We start from the raw sequence: 14,563 nt of genomic DNA, 5'->3' as shown, positions 1-14,563 counted from the left end.
CCCAGTATGGTGCTCCAGAAAACCCAGTGTCACATCCCAGCAAACCCAGTGCCATGTTCCTGCAAAACCAGTGCTGCGTCCCAGCAAACCCAGTGCCACGTCCTAACAAGCCCAGTGCCACATTCCAGCAATCCCAGCACTGCGTCCCAGCAATCCCAGCACTGCGTCCCAGCAAACCCAGTATGGTGCTCCAGAAAACCCAGTGTCACATCCCAGCAAACCCAGTGCCATGTTCCTGCAAAACCAGTGCTGCGTCCCAGCAAACCCAGTGCCACATCCTAACAAGCCCAGCGCCATATCCTAGCAATCCCAGTACTGCATCCCAGCAATCCCAGTGCTGCATCCCAGCAAACCCAGTATGGTGCTCCAGAAAACCCAGTGTCACATCCCAGCAAACCCAGTGCTATGTCCCAGAAATCCCAGTGCTGCATCCCAGCGAGCCCAATACTGATCCCAGCAAGCCCAATACGGATCCCAGCAAGCCCAGTGCCACATCCCAGCAAGCCCAGTTCCGTCTCCTAACAAGTCAAAGGGAAGCCAGAGGGGAGGGGACCCCAGCCACCCTCTAAATGGGGACAAATTGGGAGGTCCGGCTCAGGCCCCCGTGGGACTGGGGGGGATCTACCGGCGGGGGGGTGGGAACCCCGCTCCCCCATCCCTGCCAGCCCTCGCTGCTGGCGGCTGCCCGCTCCCCTGCCACTGAGGTGGGGGGGGAAAAGTCTCCGGTTTGGAGCTGCAGACTAGGAATTAACTACGCCAAATGTTTTATTTGTGTAGAAACGCAATTATGCTAATTAAAGCATATCTGTAATTACAGCACTTAGTGGCCCGTAAGTGCACAAGTGACTCCGGTGACTTTGGAGGAGCTGGAAACCTGGAGGGCGGCTCAGCCCCGGAGCCAGCGAGGTCCTCGGCCGGGCGAGAGCCGGTGTCCTGACGGGAGGTGACACGGGTGACCTCGGCGCCCGCAGAGCTGGCCGCTGCCCGGGCTCTGCCGGGGAAAGCGGGCAGCGGTCTCGGGCAGGGCGCGGGAGGCAGCTGGGGGGGGGCTCGTCGCAGAGGATGCTCGGAGCGCGCGGGGAGGGCAGGACGGATCGGTACCCACAGCCGCATCTCGGGTGTGCCGGTGAATGGCAGGTGATGACGTCAGCGCCCGAGGGATGAGGGTGCAGGAGGAAAAGTGGGTCCCCAGGGAGTATCCAGGGGTACGGGGAAGGGTGGGCATCACCCCAGCTGCAAGGGGGGGCACAGCCCGGGGTGGGTACCAGTGCCCGGGCAAAGGGAGAGGCTGGTGAGAGCGAGGCGGAGTGGGGAGCAGGCTCTGAGCCGCAGCTCCGCAGGCGGTTGAGGCTCGACAGCCCATCTGGAAGGGAGAAATAAATGGGAAGCAGAGGAACACGACAGCCGGAGCACGGTGGCCCGGCTGAGGTCAGATCACTCAGTCTCTGGGCAAAGGTAAGGGGGGAGATCGCGTCTGCCCCCGCCTCAATAAAGCCCTTGCTGTGGGCAGCGTGTGACGGGGGGGACGAGGACCACGGTGCGGGGACGGGATGGGGCAGAGGGGAGATGCCGAGGGGGCACGGGACAGCGACCTCGGGCTGTTCCGGGCTGGCGGAGCAGCAGGCATGGATGGGGAGCCCTGGGGTCCCCGCGCGCCCGGGAGACCTCTCCTCCATCCTTCAGCGGCAAAGAGCAGCCGGAGGCAGCCAACCTCCCACGCTGGCACCTGCCGACTCCGATTTCATCTTCCCCAGCCTCAAGTGGTGACAGAAAATTGCCTGTTTACGGCAACCGCCGAAGGATTCCGCCGTGCGCATCCGAGGAACGGATCACGGCCCGGGCATGGGGTGCCCTGTGGTTAAGCATCACCGTGGCATCATCCGCAGGGGTGGCTGCTGAGCTCCCGTGTTTAATTTGGAGCCATCATCAGCTCCGGGTAATTACGGGCCTGCATATTAATGGGCAGGTGCTGCAGGATGCCGGGCGGTGACACGCCAGCTGGCAGGAGCGCGGCAGGGAAGGGGAACGGTGTCACCGAAGCTTTGCTGGGTGCGATTTATTTGCTTAACAAACGCATCGAGCCCTAAGTGCCTTCGATAAGTCTGCAGGAGGGCTGAGCTCTGTTTGCACGGCAAACGCACTTCCCCGGGTGCTGCCTGGCCCTTAAGCGTTGGGTCCCGCGCAGGCAGCTGCCTTCGCTGCCAGGCTGGAAGAGCAGCTCCCGGGGCTTCGAGGAGCCACAGGAATGCAGCCCAGCCCTTCCTGAGGGGGCTGGAAAGCCTGGCAGCTCTGCAAGCCTGCAAATCCCCATCCTCGTTGCATAGCATCCCGGCAAGCCTGCAAATCACCATCCCTGTTGCACTGCATCCCGGCAAGCGGGCAAATCACCATCCCCATCGCACAGCATTCCTGCAAGCCTGCAAAGTCCCATCCCCATTGCATGGCATCCCTGCAAGGCTGCAAATCCCCATCCCCATTGCATGGCATCCCTGCAAGGCTGCAAATCCCCATCCCATTGCATGGCATCCCTGCAAGCCTGCAAATCCCCATCCCCATTGCACAGCATCCCTGCAAGCCTGCAAATCCCTATCCCCATCGCACGGCATCCTTGCAAGCCTGCAAATCCCTATCCCCATTGCATGGCATCCCTGCAAGCCTGCAAATCCCCATTGCATGGTATCCCTGCAAGCTTGCAAATCCCCATCCCCATTGCACGGCAGTTCTTCAAGCCTGCAAAACCCCTTTGCATGGCATCTCTGCAAGCCTGCAAATCCCCTTTGCATGACATTCCTGCAAGCCTACAAACCGCTGTCCCCTTTGCATGACATTCCTGGAAGCCTGCAAATCCCCATCCCTGTTGCACTGCACCCCAAGACACCAGGACCCAGCTCGCTGGAAGCAGGAGGGTATCCCTGAGCCCCCCAGCAAGCTGTCCCCAAGGGGGGACACTGGGAATGCTGGGTGACACGAGCTTTGCGTGGCAGCACTGGAGCAGGGAGGAGAGGGAAACAGGAGTGCCACCACCTCGGGGACCTCCAAGCGAGGCCACCGGCACCCCAAGGGAGCCGTGCCAGCGCCGCAGCCCCAGCACCGAAGCAGGCAGGAGCAGTGCCGGGTGCGGCGAGGGGGAGGAGGAAACACACGGTTACCCTGACTCTCCAGGGAATTGTCCTCGGATAAATGCGGCGTTCCAGACTCTGCCAACTCATCTTTCAATTAGTAGGTTTAGTTGATAACCAGGGGGAAAAAAAAAAAGCAGCCGGAGGTGGTGGTGTAGTGTGTGTTCGTTATCTTCCCAGCGCTGTTTGCTGTTTTTTCCCTTTCCCAGGCTTTTTTCCCTTCCCCAAGGACCCCTCCCCATCCTGCCCATCCCAATGCATGACCAGCCCCACTGCTCATCCCTGCCCAGCACCGAACTGAGCTCAACCCCACATTCGGGGTCTGGGGTCCCCTCCACCCGCTGCCATCAGCAAAATCCCATGGGAATAGAAGAGGACCCCAGCATCCACCTCTGCCACCCATGCCCCATCCCTCCTTGGGAACCGCAGCTGCCCCGGAGCAGGGATCCTCTCCCAGGCTGCAGCACCCTGGATTTCCCACTGAATCCTCCGTGTACAACCACGGTGCAAGCGGCAGCTGCTCACCGGGCTGGCCGCCCTCCAAAATGAGCCAGATCTCAGTGCCGAGGAAATAAATGCAGCACACTCCCCTGGCAGGCACCATGCAAACACAAAATATTAGTATTAGCAAGAGCAAGCCTGGGGATCTGGTCCATCGGGGGCAGGAAGGGAAAGGACATGGCTAAAAGATGCTTTTGCCGTTGGGGACGGGAGCTGGCAGCGGGGATGTGGGCACCAGGGCTGGCACAGGCATCGGCGGAGGGATGGGGCTGGCAGAGAGATGCAGGGGCACGTAAGCCCCCCGGGACCGGGGGCGTACCACCGGCCGCTGCAATGCCCCGGGGGATGGCAGCACATCTTGTTCCTTAATCAAGTGATGAAGCGGTTTTTATGTCTGACCAAGCCTCCTACGCAAGGAGCAGACGCTTCCCTCCGTCGCTCTCTCCCCCCGTCTCTCTCGGGGGCTGACGTGGGCAGAGGTGGTGAGGGCGAGACCTCTCCTTCAGTGGGGCACCGGCAGCCGTCCCCAGCCCCGCTGCTGTCCCTTGCAGGGGGAACATGGGTCCTGGCACCCATGGGAAGGCCGGGAGGGTGGGCAGCTCAGCCCCGGGATGGGCATGGAGATGCCGCATCCTCCGATGATGGTCCCTGGTGCTGCCAAAGCCCCTGCGCAGCGCTTTTCACCCCCGGCACCCTTGGCACCAGCTCTCCAGCAATGAACATCAATCAGCATCAGTGAGGCGGCCAGATCCTGCTGTCGGCGCAACCAGCACTGGAGCGGGTCAGGCTATTAATGCCGGATTGCACTTTCGATGAATTAATGGCTTTTCAGCTCTCTCTGCCGTGCCATGCCTGGCCAGGGTGCTGGCAGGAGGGCTGGCAGCTGGGTGCCCCCCAGAAAGTGTCCCCAGCTCTGTCCCCTTCCCTTCAGTGGGGTCCCCATGGCAGGGTCTGGTTCGCTGCGGCGCAGGAGCAGCGGTGCCAGGATCCGACCGAGCTGCACAGGGGAGGACAGAGAGGGGAAGGATGAAACAGGATCCCCCAGGTATCACCTTGGTCCCACGGTCCTCTTGGTAGCACCATGCCTCTCTGCTGTGCCACAGATTTGGGGGTTGCGGGAGGGAGGGGAATGGGGGGCACAGCTGGGGTCCGCCCTGCCCACGCTGGTTTCCAGCCCAGGGTCTCCGCACGCTCGGCTCGAACACGGGGTTCGCTCCCTGGCGCGCTCCCGGCTCCCGTGCACGAGTGATGCACAAGCGCGCCTGGCTCCGCGCTTCTCGCGGAGCTGCGGGCTCGCCAGCCCACGGACCTGCTGTCCCATCTCCCTGCCAGCTCGGCGGCGGAGGGGGGGTCCCCAGCAGCGCCGCGGGCCCCTGCCAAGCCCCCACCTCCGCAAAGCCCCTCTGTCCTCGCCAAAACAGCCGTGGACGCAGCCCACCCACACTCCCACGCTATCCCCATGGGGGAAGAGACCCCCTTTCCATCCCCGCATCCCCATGGGAGCAGTGCAGCGGGACAGCCTGCTCCAGCTCCTTGAAGAGGCGGTGATGATCGCAGCTGGACCCAGGGGGGCCCAAGGATGTGCCCCTGGCATTGCCCTGACACAGCTCCCGCAGCTTGGGAGGGCACGTGCAGAGCCGCTGGCACCGGTGCCCCCTCCACCCAGCCCACGGCACGGGACCCGTGGGGTGCAGCAAGCCCGGCTCCCACTGTGAGCATCCCCTTTTCCCGCAGCACCCTCCGGAGGGGGTGTTTGCTCAGCTCTGCGGCTGCCTCTACTCACATCCCGGGTTTGGCCAAGAAAAACCAGCACCCAAAGGGCACCTTAGGGCGCTCATGCTTATTTCGGGGATGCTCGACACTCAGCAGCTGGGTTGGGGTTTCCTTTGGGGCAGGAACCTCGCCGACCCTGAGCAGCCCCCTTGTGAAATCCCCCGCTAGTATCTTGTGGCTTCCTTGTGATGGGTGACGGCGCCAAAACGTCCATCCGCACAGCCAGAGCGAGCCCCAAACCCGCCGTCCTGGGGGTACGGCAGGACAGCAGTGCCCACGGTGCGGGCAGGCGCTACCGGGCTCAGAAACAAACCCCATAATTAACACATTGCAGCGCTCCGCTGGAGGAGCCCAAGCCTCTGACGGCACAGAGCACTGGAGGGAACCGGGGGAAATAAAAGAGCAAAAATTTAATTAACAAAGGTCACGATGCTCCTGGCTCACACCGCTGAGCTGCGGTGCTGCCTGAGCCCACCCTGACCCTCTCCCTTGGCCTCCGGGATGCCCCGCAGCCGTAGGCAGCCATGGGAGGTGATGGGGAGAGGCGCCGGTGCATGCATGCAGCCACAGAGCTCTGCCAGCGATGCTGGTGGCTGCAAGCGTGGGCTGGAGCAACCAGAAGCCTCTGCGAGTAAACGCAGTACGCCCAGGTGCCCATCACCCCGGCATCTGACACCGAGACAGCCCCGCAGCCGACCCTTGGGCTCGCTGCAATTTCTCACGCCTTGAGATCTGCTTTGTCCCCAGGCTGCACGTGTGTCCCCAGCCCGGCACCTTCACTCCTGGCTCGGGCTTTAGCAAAACACTGGAGTTTTGGGGGTTTCACCCACGAGCGTTTGCTGACTCAGCATCGGTGCCGCTCCCCAGTGAGGCCGGCAATGCAGGGGGACGAAGGCACACCGCACGGCGGGTCCCAGCCGTGCTCCGGCTCAGCCGTGGGGAAGCGCATGCACGGGGAGAGCCCCGGAGCCGGGCGGCCAGGGAGAACGGAGCCTGCTGTGCTGAGCGAGCAGAGGGAGGGTGCCCAGGTCCCCTGTCCTGGGAACCCCAACCCTAACCCTAGTCCTAGCTCTAGCACTAAACCTAATCTTAGGCCTAGCCCTAACCCTAACCCTAACCTTAACCCTACACCTTAGCCTTAAACCTAACCCTAGCTCTAACCATAACCGTAAGCCTAACCTTAGCCATAGTTCTAACCCTAGCCCCAAACCGTAACCTAAGCTTAGCCCTAGTCGTAACACGAACCCTAACCTTAGTCCTAGCCCTAATCCTAACCCTAGCCTTAACCCTAACTCTAAACTTAGCCCTAGCCTTAAATCTAACCCTAACCCTAGCCTTAGCCCTAGCCCTAACCCTAACTTTAGCCCTAGCACTAACCCTAACCCTAAACTTAGCCCTAGCCTTAACCCTAACCCTAACTTTAGCCCTAGCACTAACCCTAACCCTAACCTTAGCCCTAGCCTTAACCCTAACCCTAACCTTAGCCCTAGCCTTAACCCTAACCTTAGCCCTAGCCCTAATCCTAACCCTAACTTTAGCCCTAGCACTAACCCTAACCCTAAACTTAGCCCTATTCCTAATCCTAACCCTAAACTTAGCCATAGCCTTAACCCTAACCTTAGCCCTAGCCCTAATCCTAACCCTAACTTTAGCCCTAGCACTAACCCTAACCCTAAACTTAGCCCTATTCCTAATCCTAACCCTAAACTTAGCCATAGCCTTAACCCTAACCTTAGCCCTAGCCCTAATCCTAACCCTAACTTTAGCCCTAGCACTAACCCTAACCTTAGCCCTAGCCTTAACCCTAACCCTAACCTTAGCCCTAGCCCTAATCGTAACCCTAACTTTAGCCCTAGCACTAACCCTAACCCTAACCTTAGCCCTATTCCTAATCCTAACCCTAATCCTAACCTTAGCCTTAGCCCTGACCCTAACCCAAAGCTTAGCCCTAGCCCTAATCCTAACCCTAACCTTAGCCCTAGCCCTCACCCTGACCCTAACTCTAACCTTAGCCCCAGCCCTCACCCTAACCCTAACCCTAACCCTAACCCTAACCCTAACCCTAACCCTAACCCCTAACCCTAACCCCTAACCCTAACCCTAATGACCCTAACCCTAACCCTAACCCTAACCCTAACCCTAGCCCCAGCCCTAACCCTAACCCTAACCCTAACCCTAACCCTAACCCCAGCCCCACAGCAGCCGGGGGGAGGCCAAGCCCATCTGCCGTACACCAGAACCCCAAGGTGCTGCAGAAGGACATGGGGGGGTCCCCGTGTCCCACAGCTCTCTCGGACGATCGATCGCGCTCAGGACCAAAGAGCCTCCCAGCCCCCACTGAGCCCCCCAGCGCCGGTGTCCGGCAGCCGCAGCCCGTCCGGCAGCAGGAGCTCCCACCTCGCCGGCAGCGACAGGGTGGAGATTTCTTGCCTCGAGTAGCTGGTAATAAAATTATCCGGGGATGTGCTGTTATCCCGCTTGAGCCGGGAGGTGGATGACTTCACTGGTACCGACACCTCTCCCCATTGCCGGAGCCGCCTTGCTTCAGCCCTGATTTTTTATTTAAAGGCTGCACGGCTTCCACCGGCTTTTTCCACGCAGGAAGGATGCTGCCATCATCCCGGCTGTGTTATCACTAGCAGAAAAAATGGGGAAAGGCCCCATTTTTTTGGAGAGCAGGGGAAAACACAGCAGCACCCACGGCTTGTGTCCTTCCAGCCAGGCTCAAGGGGCTCAAGGACGGGGCTGCAGGACCAGGGATGCGGGTCAGCCCCGGCGTTATCCCCTTGCAGAGAATAAACCCCAGCCTGCAAAGCGCTGCGAAGCCATACGGACGTCCCAGCTCCGCTCGGAGGGGAGCGGAGGCTCCGGCTGGGGATGGCGCATCACCTCCCAGCGCCGAGCAGCCGCCGGCCTCGGCCCCAAACACGCGCTGGCTCCATCAGCGTGGCATCCTCACCAGGCTGATCAATCCCCATCCAGGCCAGCGAGGGCTCCTGTCCCAGGCTACGGCTCCCCGTATTCCCAGGTAGGAGCGAGTTCTGGCAGCCCTGCCCGTACCTTGCACCCGCAGGCAGGAGCATGAGGGCTCCGCTGCAACGGGGTGAGGTTCGGGGTGTCCGTCAGCGAGGAGGGGTTTGCACGGAGGCTTGGGACGCCAGGCAGAGGGGAGCATCAGCATCTTCACCCTGTAGCAACCAGACCCTGAGCCTTGGGGGACAGGTCCCCTTCCAGACCAGGGAGCGCAGCCGCGTTTGGCCGTCGTCGGCTGAAGGAAAGAGCTGGGGAGGGAAAAAAAGCCCTCCACAGGTCTTAGCCTTTCAAATGCTCATTATAAATAGCTCCTCAGTGTCTTCTGAGTCACCCAGCTGAAACGTGCAAGCTAATAACGAACTGGGAAGGGGCTGGGAAGTGATTACAAGCCAGGGGAGGCTTTTTTGGCTAAGTCATCACTTCTGTGGCGGGGCTGCACCGGCAGCTGCCGTTCGCTTTTTCCTTCCTCGGGTGCAACGGTCCTCCACCACATCTGGCGAGCAGAGGGCTTTGGGGATGCCAAAAGACGCTGCGAGGCCATCCTCGCCAGCCGCAACGCCCGGGGCCAAGCGCTGAACCCCCCCCAGCCCCAGCCAAAAAATCAGGTTTTTAATATTTTCTGTGGGAAATGCACCCATCCGAAACCACCTCCTTTTTCTGCTCTATTTAGTCTAGAAAACACAAACTGACAAAAGACCCAGAAGGCTTGAACCCACCCAAAATGCCCCCTGCAAGCTCTGAAGTCATCCTTTCCCCTCTGCCTCCCCACGCTGGCGTTGCAGGCAGGGCTCTGCCAGGCTGTGCCAGGGCCGGCATGGCACGGGATTTGGGGACGGGAGCAGGACCGAGGGCTGCTGCTGCCAAATAACCAGCCCCGGGACATTTCCGAGCCCACACTCAGCAAGTCCCGCAGGCTGCCGTGCTAGTCCGTCCCTCGAGGATGCTACGTGGGTGACGGGGTTTGGGGACACCTTCCTGCTGCCTGGAGATGCCACGGCATCGTGGACCACCATCGACCTGCCCAAGGACCAGCCGGAGACCCCCGACCCAGGCTCCGACCCCCCCCAAAGCAGCAAATCTTGGGGTCACCACCCATTGCTGAAAGGCGGGCGAGACCCCCCACCCACCCTCAACACCTCGGCCCGGGGGGTCCGAGCTGCCAGGCTGCCCGTTGCCTGCGCTTTGCCGTCTCTCCATCGCCTAACCCCCCTGCTGCCGTGGGGACGGAGCCAGAGCAGCAGACAAAGCATCTCCCGGCGCTCTCCATCCCCCTCGCTCCCCCCTCCAGACAGATCCCATCCATTAACGAGGACGGCTCAGCCCTTTGCAGGAGAAAGCTGGACAAGCAGAAAGTCCCAGGCAGCTCCGGGCCCTGCCTGCATTTCTGGCCGCGGCCCAACGCAGCTCTTGGCGAGCCACGTGGGAGCCGGGAAAGAGACAAAAGCGAAAGTGGGGACCGGGGTCGGAGAAGAGAGGGAGGCAGGAGGGATTCCCGGAAAAGGGCTGCTGCATCCATCGCTGCCCTGGGGAAATCCTGCATCCCCCACGGAGGAGCTGCCGGAGAGCTGGCTGCCCACCCCGGATGGATGCTCATCCTCCCGGAGCCGATGGAGCAGCGCAGCCTGCGCGGGGGCTCGGATGGAGATGATGCCCTGGGCACACTCGGCGCAGCCCCTCGCCGGCAGAGCCGCCGGTGCTGCTGCCCTGGGCTGTGGCCAGCCCCGCGGTGTGCCAGCCTGCCCGGCGGAGCGGAGGCCGGCCTGATTGCCTGCATCTGCGCTAGCATCTGGCCGGCAGCCGGCAAGCACCGGAGGTTAATTCCCCGACACTCTAAAACCACTCGCTGCTCTGACAATGAGGATGCTCAGGGGGATGCCGCGGGACGATGGAGGGGAAGCTCCTGGCCGGGGTCCCCCCCCATCCAGGGAACCTCCCCAGGCACAGAGACATGCAGGATGCCAGGAAGCTCGCAGCCAGGAGCTTGCCCTCCGTCCTCTCCGCAAAGCACCTCCGAGCTCCATGGCTAGGTGCCCACGCGGGTGGGTGATGCTGAAGTGCCACCTCCCAGCAGACGTGCCGGCACCAGGCTGGGCAAAAGGCAGAGAGGCATGAACAGCCAAAGCGAGGCTTTGCAAAAGCCCGGAGAACATCACATGCAGCCGCTTGCGGGGCCCGAGGACCCCAGCAAGGGGGGACGAGGCTGTCCCCACCCCGCTGAACCCCTTGGCCCTGGTCAGCGGGTGCCCGGCGAGGAGCAGAGACGCCCCAGCCGCGGCGATGGAGTCGGTATTTTCCACGGCGCTTTAAACATGCGACCCGGGGGCTGGCAATAACCACAAGGCAGAGGTTCGGGGTGGGCTCCAGCGGGCTCGGCAGCTTGCCCTCGGCTTTGCAGATGCTCAGAGACCTCCATAAGGCAGCCGAAACGCTTTGCCAGGCAGCTTGCGCCCTCCATGTCCCAGCCGGCGTTGCTCCCTGGGTACCTGCAGAGTTAATGCCACCGGAGCAAGCCATAGAATCACAGATTCATAGAACAGTTTGGGTTGGAAGGGACCTTTAAAGGTCATCTCGACCAACCGCCCTGGATGCCACGTCTCTGCCGCCAGCACTGCCCTTTGGGCCGAGCTCCGGGAGAGAAGCAGGGAGTAACGGCGAGGATGCACGAGGTGGGGAGGGACCGGGGTTTCCCTCTGATGTGCACCCAGGCCCCACAGGCAGCAGCAGGTGGGGACATCAGCAGCATCACAAATGTCACCTCATGCCATCAGCCCCTCCAGCTGCTCCCCTGGGCACCCCCCGGGCCGGGATCCCGGAGGAAGCGGCTCCCAGGTGGGTGCATCAGGGAGGTAAAATGGGGATGGTGCATTACACATCGCCCTTGCACGAGCCTTGATGGGGACAAGCCGTCCGGGTCCTGGCATTTAGCCGGAGACATGCTGTCAGGGTCCTGTCATTGACCTGGGGACGCACCGTCCGGGTCCTGGCATTGACCTGGAATAACCGGCACAAAGACAAATGCACTCCCACAAAGATGCGTAAGAACCGTCTTTGTCCCCTCGTGGGACACCGGGTCCTTTCCATTGCCAGTGCCTGTGGGCTCCCGGCCGCTCGGCCAGTCGTGCCCCGGGCAGGACGGAGCCCCTCATCCCAGCTGCGGCCGCAGCCACGGTCCCTCCTCCATCACGCGCCTGGCACAGACCCTGTCACCAGACCAGCGCTGAGCATGGTGACACTTGGCTGGTTGACACGTCCCCGCGTCTGCTCCTGCCAGGCAGCTGCCAGAAGCGAACCAGGCAGCGGGGAGAGCCAGGCGAGGAGCCGGCAGCACTGCCTGCTCCACGAAGGAAGCCCTGACCTCTCCCCAGCCTCCGCTGAGCCAGGTCCTTCCCTGCAGGGATGCTCAGAGCATTGTCTCCTCCTCCGTGTTTTCAATCCGCAGAGCTCGGCTGCTTCTCCCCCAGCCCCGGCTGCTGTTGGATGCTGTGAGAGCAGCAGCTCCGGGCACCCCGGCATCCCACCCGCCGCTAACCGGGTCAGGAGCCGCCCACCCGGGAACACGCTTCCCGCCGGGGGAAAAAGAAGGAGGAAATGGGTTAAAACGTGACCTGGATAATGCAAAATGGCACTCGACTGGCTGCCACCCGACGCTCCCCTGCGATAAATCAGAGCTCATCAACCGCGCACGTGGGAGACCAGGCCCACCGATGGATCTCGGCCCCACGCAGCATCCCCAGCCGGGCAGCAGCGCTCTGCGAGGGTGGGCAGCAGCATTGCTAAGATCTGCCGGCAGCAGACAAGATAAGCCGGCATTAAATGCTGCGGGGCTCGAGCAGAGGCAGAGAGCGGGCAGCATCACCCCGCAATGCCAACCTCACCGGAGACACCCCCTCCAGCCGAGTGCTGAAGGGGCAGCTGCCTGCACGGCCAAGGGCATCGTCTGAAAGCTCTCGGGAAGCTTTTCCACCTCTATACATCCCCCGGGGTGTATGGGAACAGGGCCAAACACCTCCTAGGAGGGACATGAGGTTATACCCTGGGTGAAAGGGGGAAGCATCTTGGCTCACCATTCCTGCTTCTCCTGCCCTGGGCGGCTCGAGGGGCACAGCCAGTCCGGCTGCGCTAAGTTTCTATAGCATCTACCTTTCTTAAAAAGCCATTAAACAGCAGCTGTAAGTCAGCAGAGGCATTCCAGCCAGCGGAAACATGGGGATAGTGTGGCATTTCAAGACCTTTGTGTGTTTTGCTTAAAGAAAAGGACACGGGCACATGTTCTGGCGGCAGCATGAAAGGATCTCTGCAGGGAACAAAGCGCACACAGCACCCGAGAGCGAGCCGGGAGAGCTGGGGGGGGGGGGAAGGATGCTGCCCGCAGAGGAGATTGGACACAGCACCCATGGCAGCGCAGGGGGATCAGCAGCTCTCGGTGCCTCTGGGAGGTGGGTCTAAGCCCCACACCACGTGTAGGCAGGGGAGATGCTGGAGGCTATTTTGTACAGAGAGAGGCAAACTTCTCATCTGAAGGTCACCTCCTGAAGGTGCGAAAACCTGGTGATGGCAGAGGGAAACATGTGGGGCTGGGGCAGGAGCGGGCAGCAGCTTCCCTCGCGCCCCGATGGTCCTGTAATCACCTAAAGCACCCGCTCCAGGAGACCTGAGGCTGCTGCTGGGCTGATCCCCGGGCGGCGAGGCAGCCCCTGGGAGCGGTGGTCCCGGTGCAGGCTGCCAAGCCAGGCAGTTCAGCCGGTGCCTGAGCACGTGGAGCTGGCACTGCCAGACAAAGGAATCCAAGCACCGAGCAGCCTTCCTCCTCATCCCCTTACACCCGCATTCCTTCCCCGCTGGATCATCTCACCCCTCTGGCAATGTGGCGTCTGATCCCAGCAATCGCCAGGCGGGCAAGGGACTGGGAGCATCCAAGATCTCCCGGTACCCGGGAGGCAGAGCACCCACGTACTGCAAATCGCCTGTGCACAGCCTGCTACCCAGCAGCTGTGGAGCCTCGTGAGCGCTACACACACGCGCGCGCAGAGCCGGGGGTCTCCGCCATCCCTAGCCGAGCCCGTGGGCGATGGGAATTCGGGCACCGCATGCTTCCCGTTAGCCAGCTCAGCCCCTCTTCCCACGTGGGCTCTCCAGAGCATCACCCTTCACCGCTTCCAGGGAGCACTGTCATCCCTCAGCAAGGTCACCCCACGCTTGCACGCAAAGCCCCTCGTGCCTGCGCCGCGCAACGAGATCCCCGTGACGCCCAGAACCCCTTCCCCACCTCGCTGCCTGCAACCAGGCGCAGCGACACCGGGACCCCCAGACCTGTTGCGTGGGTGGGTGTGCGAGGGGTGGCTTCTCTCGCCCTGCGTGGAGCCGCCGAAACCACGATTCAGAGGCCTGAGCTGCATTTCACAAAGCCCCCCCCCACCCCAGCCCACCGCCAGGCCAGGAGCCTGGTTTTCCCCGCGGGAAGCCTCCACGGGGTGAGGGTGGCTTGGGAAACGGGGAGATGCCGTTGACACCAGCCCTCCGGCACGGAGCCCTTCAGTCAGCCGCCGGCGATGACCTGCCCTGGGCTAACATAGGTGGCTAGTGGGGAAACAGGGGGGGGTCGCAGCCGCTTGTCATTCCCCCGCCACCCCCTCCCCGCCAGCTGTCAGGCAGGAGGAACTTTTTCCTGCCTCCCCTCTCCCCAACGCCTCCCTGACTCCTTCACCCAGCATCACCCCCGGAGCATCCCTCCCTCTCGGCGCGGTCCCCCCCCATCCCCGGTGCCGGCGGGAGGGGACTCACAGGTCAGACGCGGCCGCCTGGTACGGCTGGCTCCGGCAGAGGATGGAGTGTCCGCAGCCCTGGCCCATGGCTCCGCATGCTTCGGCAGCTGCGGGCAGCCGGGACCCGCCGCTGCGCCCGCTTCTGGGTGCTGGCCGGGAGCGGAGCCTCCCGCCGCGCTCGGCGAGGGTGCCTCCAGCCCGCTGCTGTCACCGAGCCCGATGCAGCGCGCCGAGGCGTGCGGGAGGGGAGGGCGGAGGGGAGGCGGGGGGGGCGCCGCTGATTGACGGCGCCGCTGCGGCTCGGCGGGGCTGGGCGGGGGCCGAGGCGCTCCCGCGGAGGGGCCCAAGGGGTCGGCACCTGCCGCCCGCCGCCGC

At 62.5% G+C, this 14,563-nt stretch overlaps 1 protein-coding gene across 1 annotated transcript in view; it reads right to left on the bottom strand.

Annotated features, from left to right (window-relative positions):
- The window catches only part of PDE2A (phosphodiesterase 2A), a 59,728-nt gene extending 45,453 nt beyond the window's left edge, over positions 1-14,275 (bottom strand). The window contains exons 1-2 of the mRNA XM_059824497.1: positions 14,208-14,275; positions 1,479-1,500 (exon numbers count right to left, since the gene is read on the bottom strand). Of these exons, the coding sequence (XP_059680480.1) occupies positions 1,479-1,500; positions 14,208-14,275 (90 nt within the window). The remainder of the gene's footprint in view (positions 1-1,478; positions 1,501-14,207) is intronic.
- Between the last annotated feature and the right edge of the window lie 288 nt (positions 14,276-14,563).

This window comes from Gavia stellata, chromosome 1 (genome assembly GCF_030936135.1).
Source record: "Gavia stellata isolate bGavSte3 chromosome 1, bGavSte3.hap2, whole genome shotgun sequence".
Lineage (NCBI taxonomy): Eukaryota > Metazoa > Chordata > Aves > Gaviiformes > Gaviidae > Gavia > Gavia stellata.
This window is presented reverse-complemented; position numbering and strand designations above follow the sequence as displayed.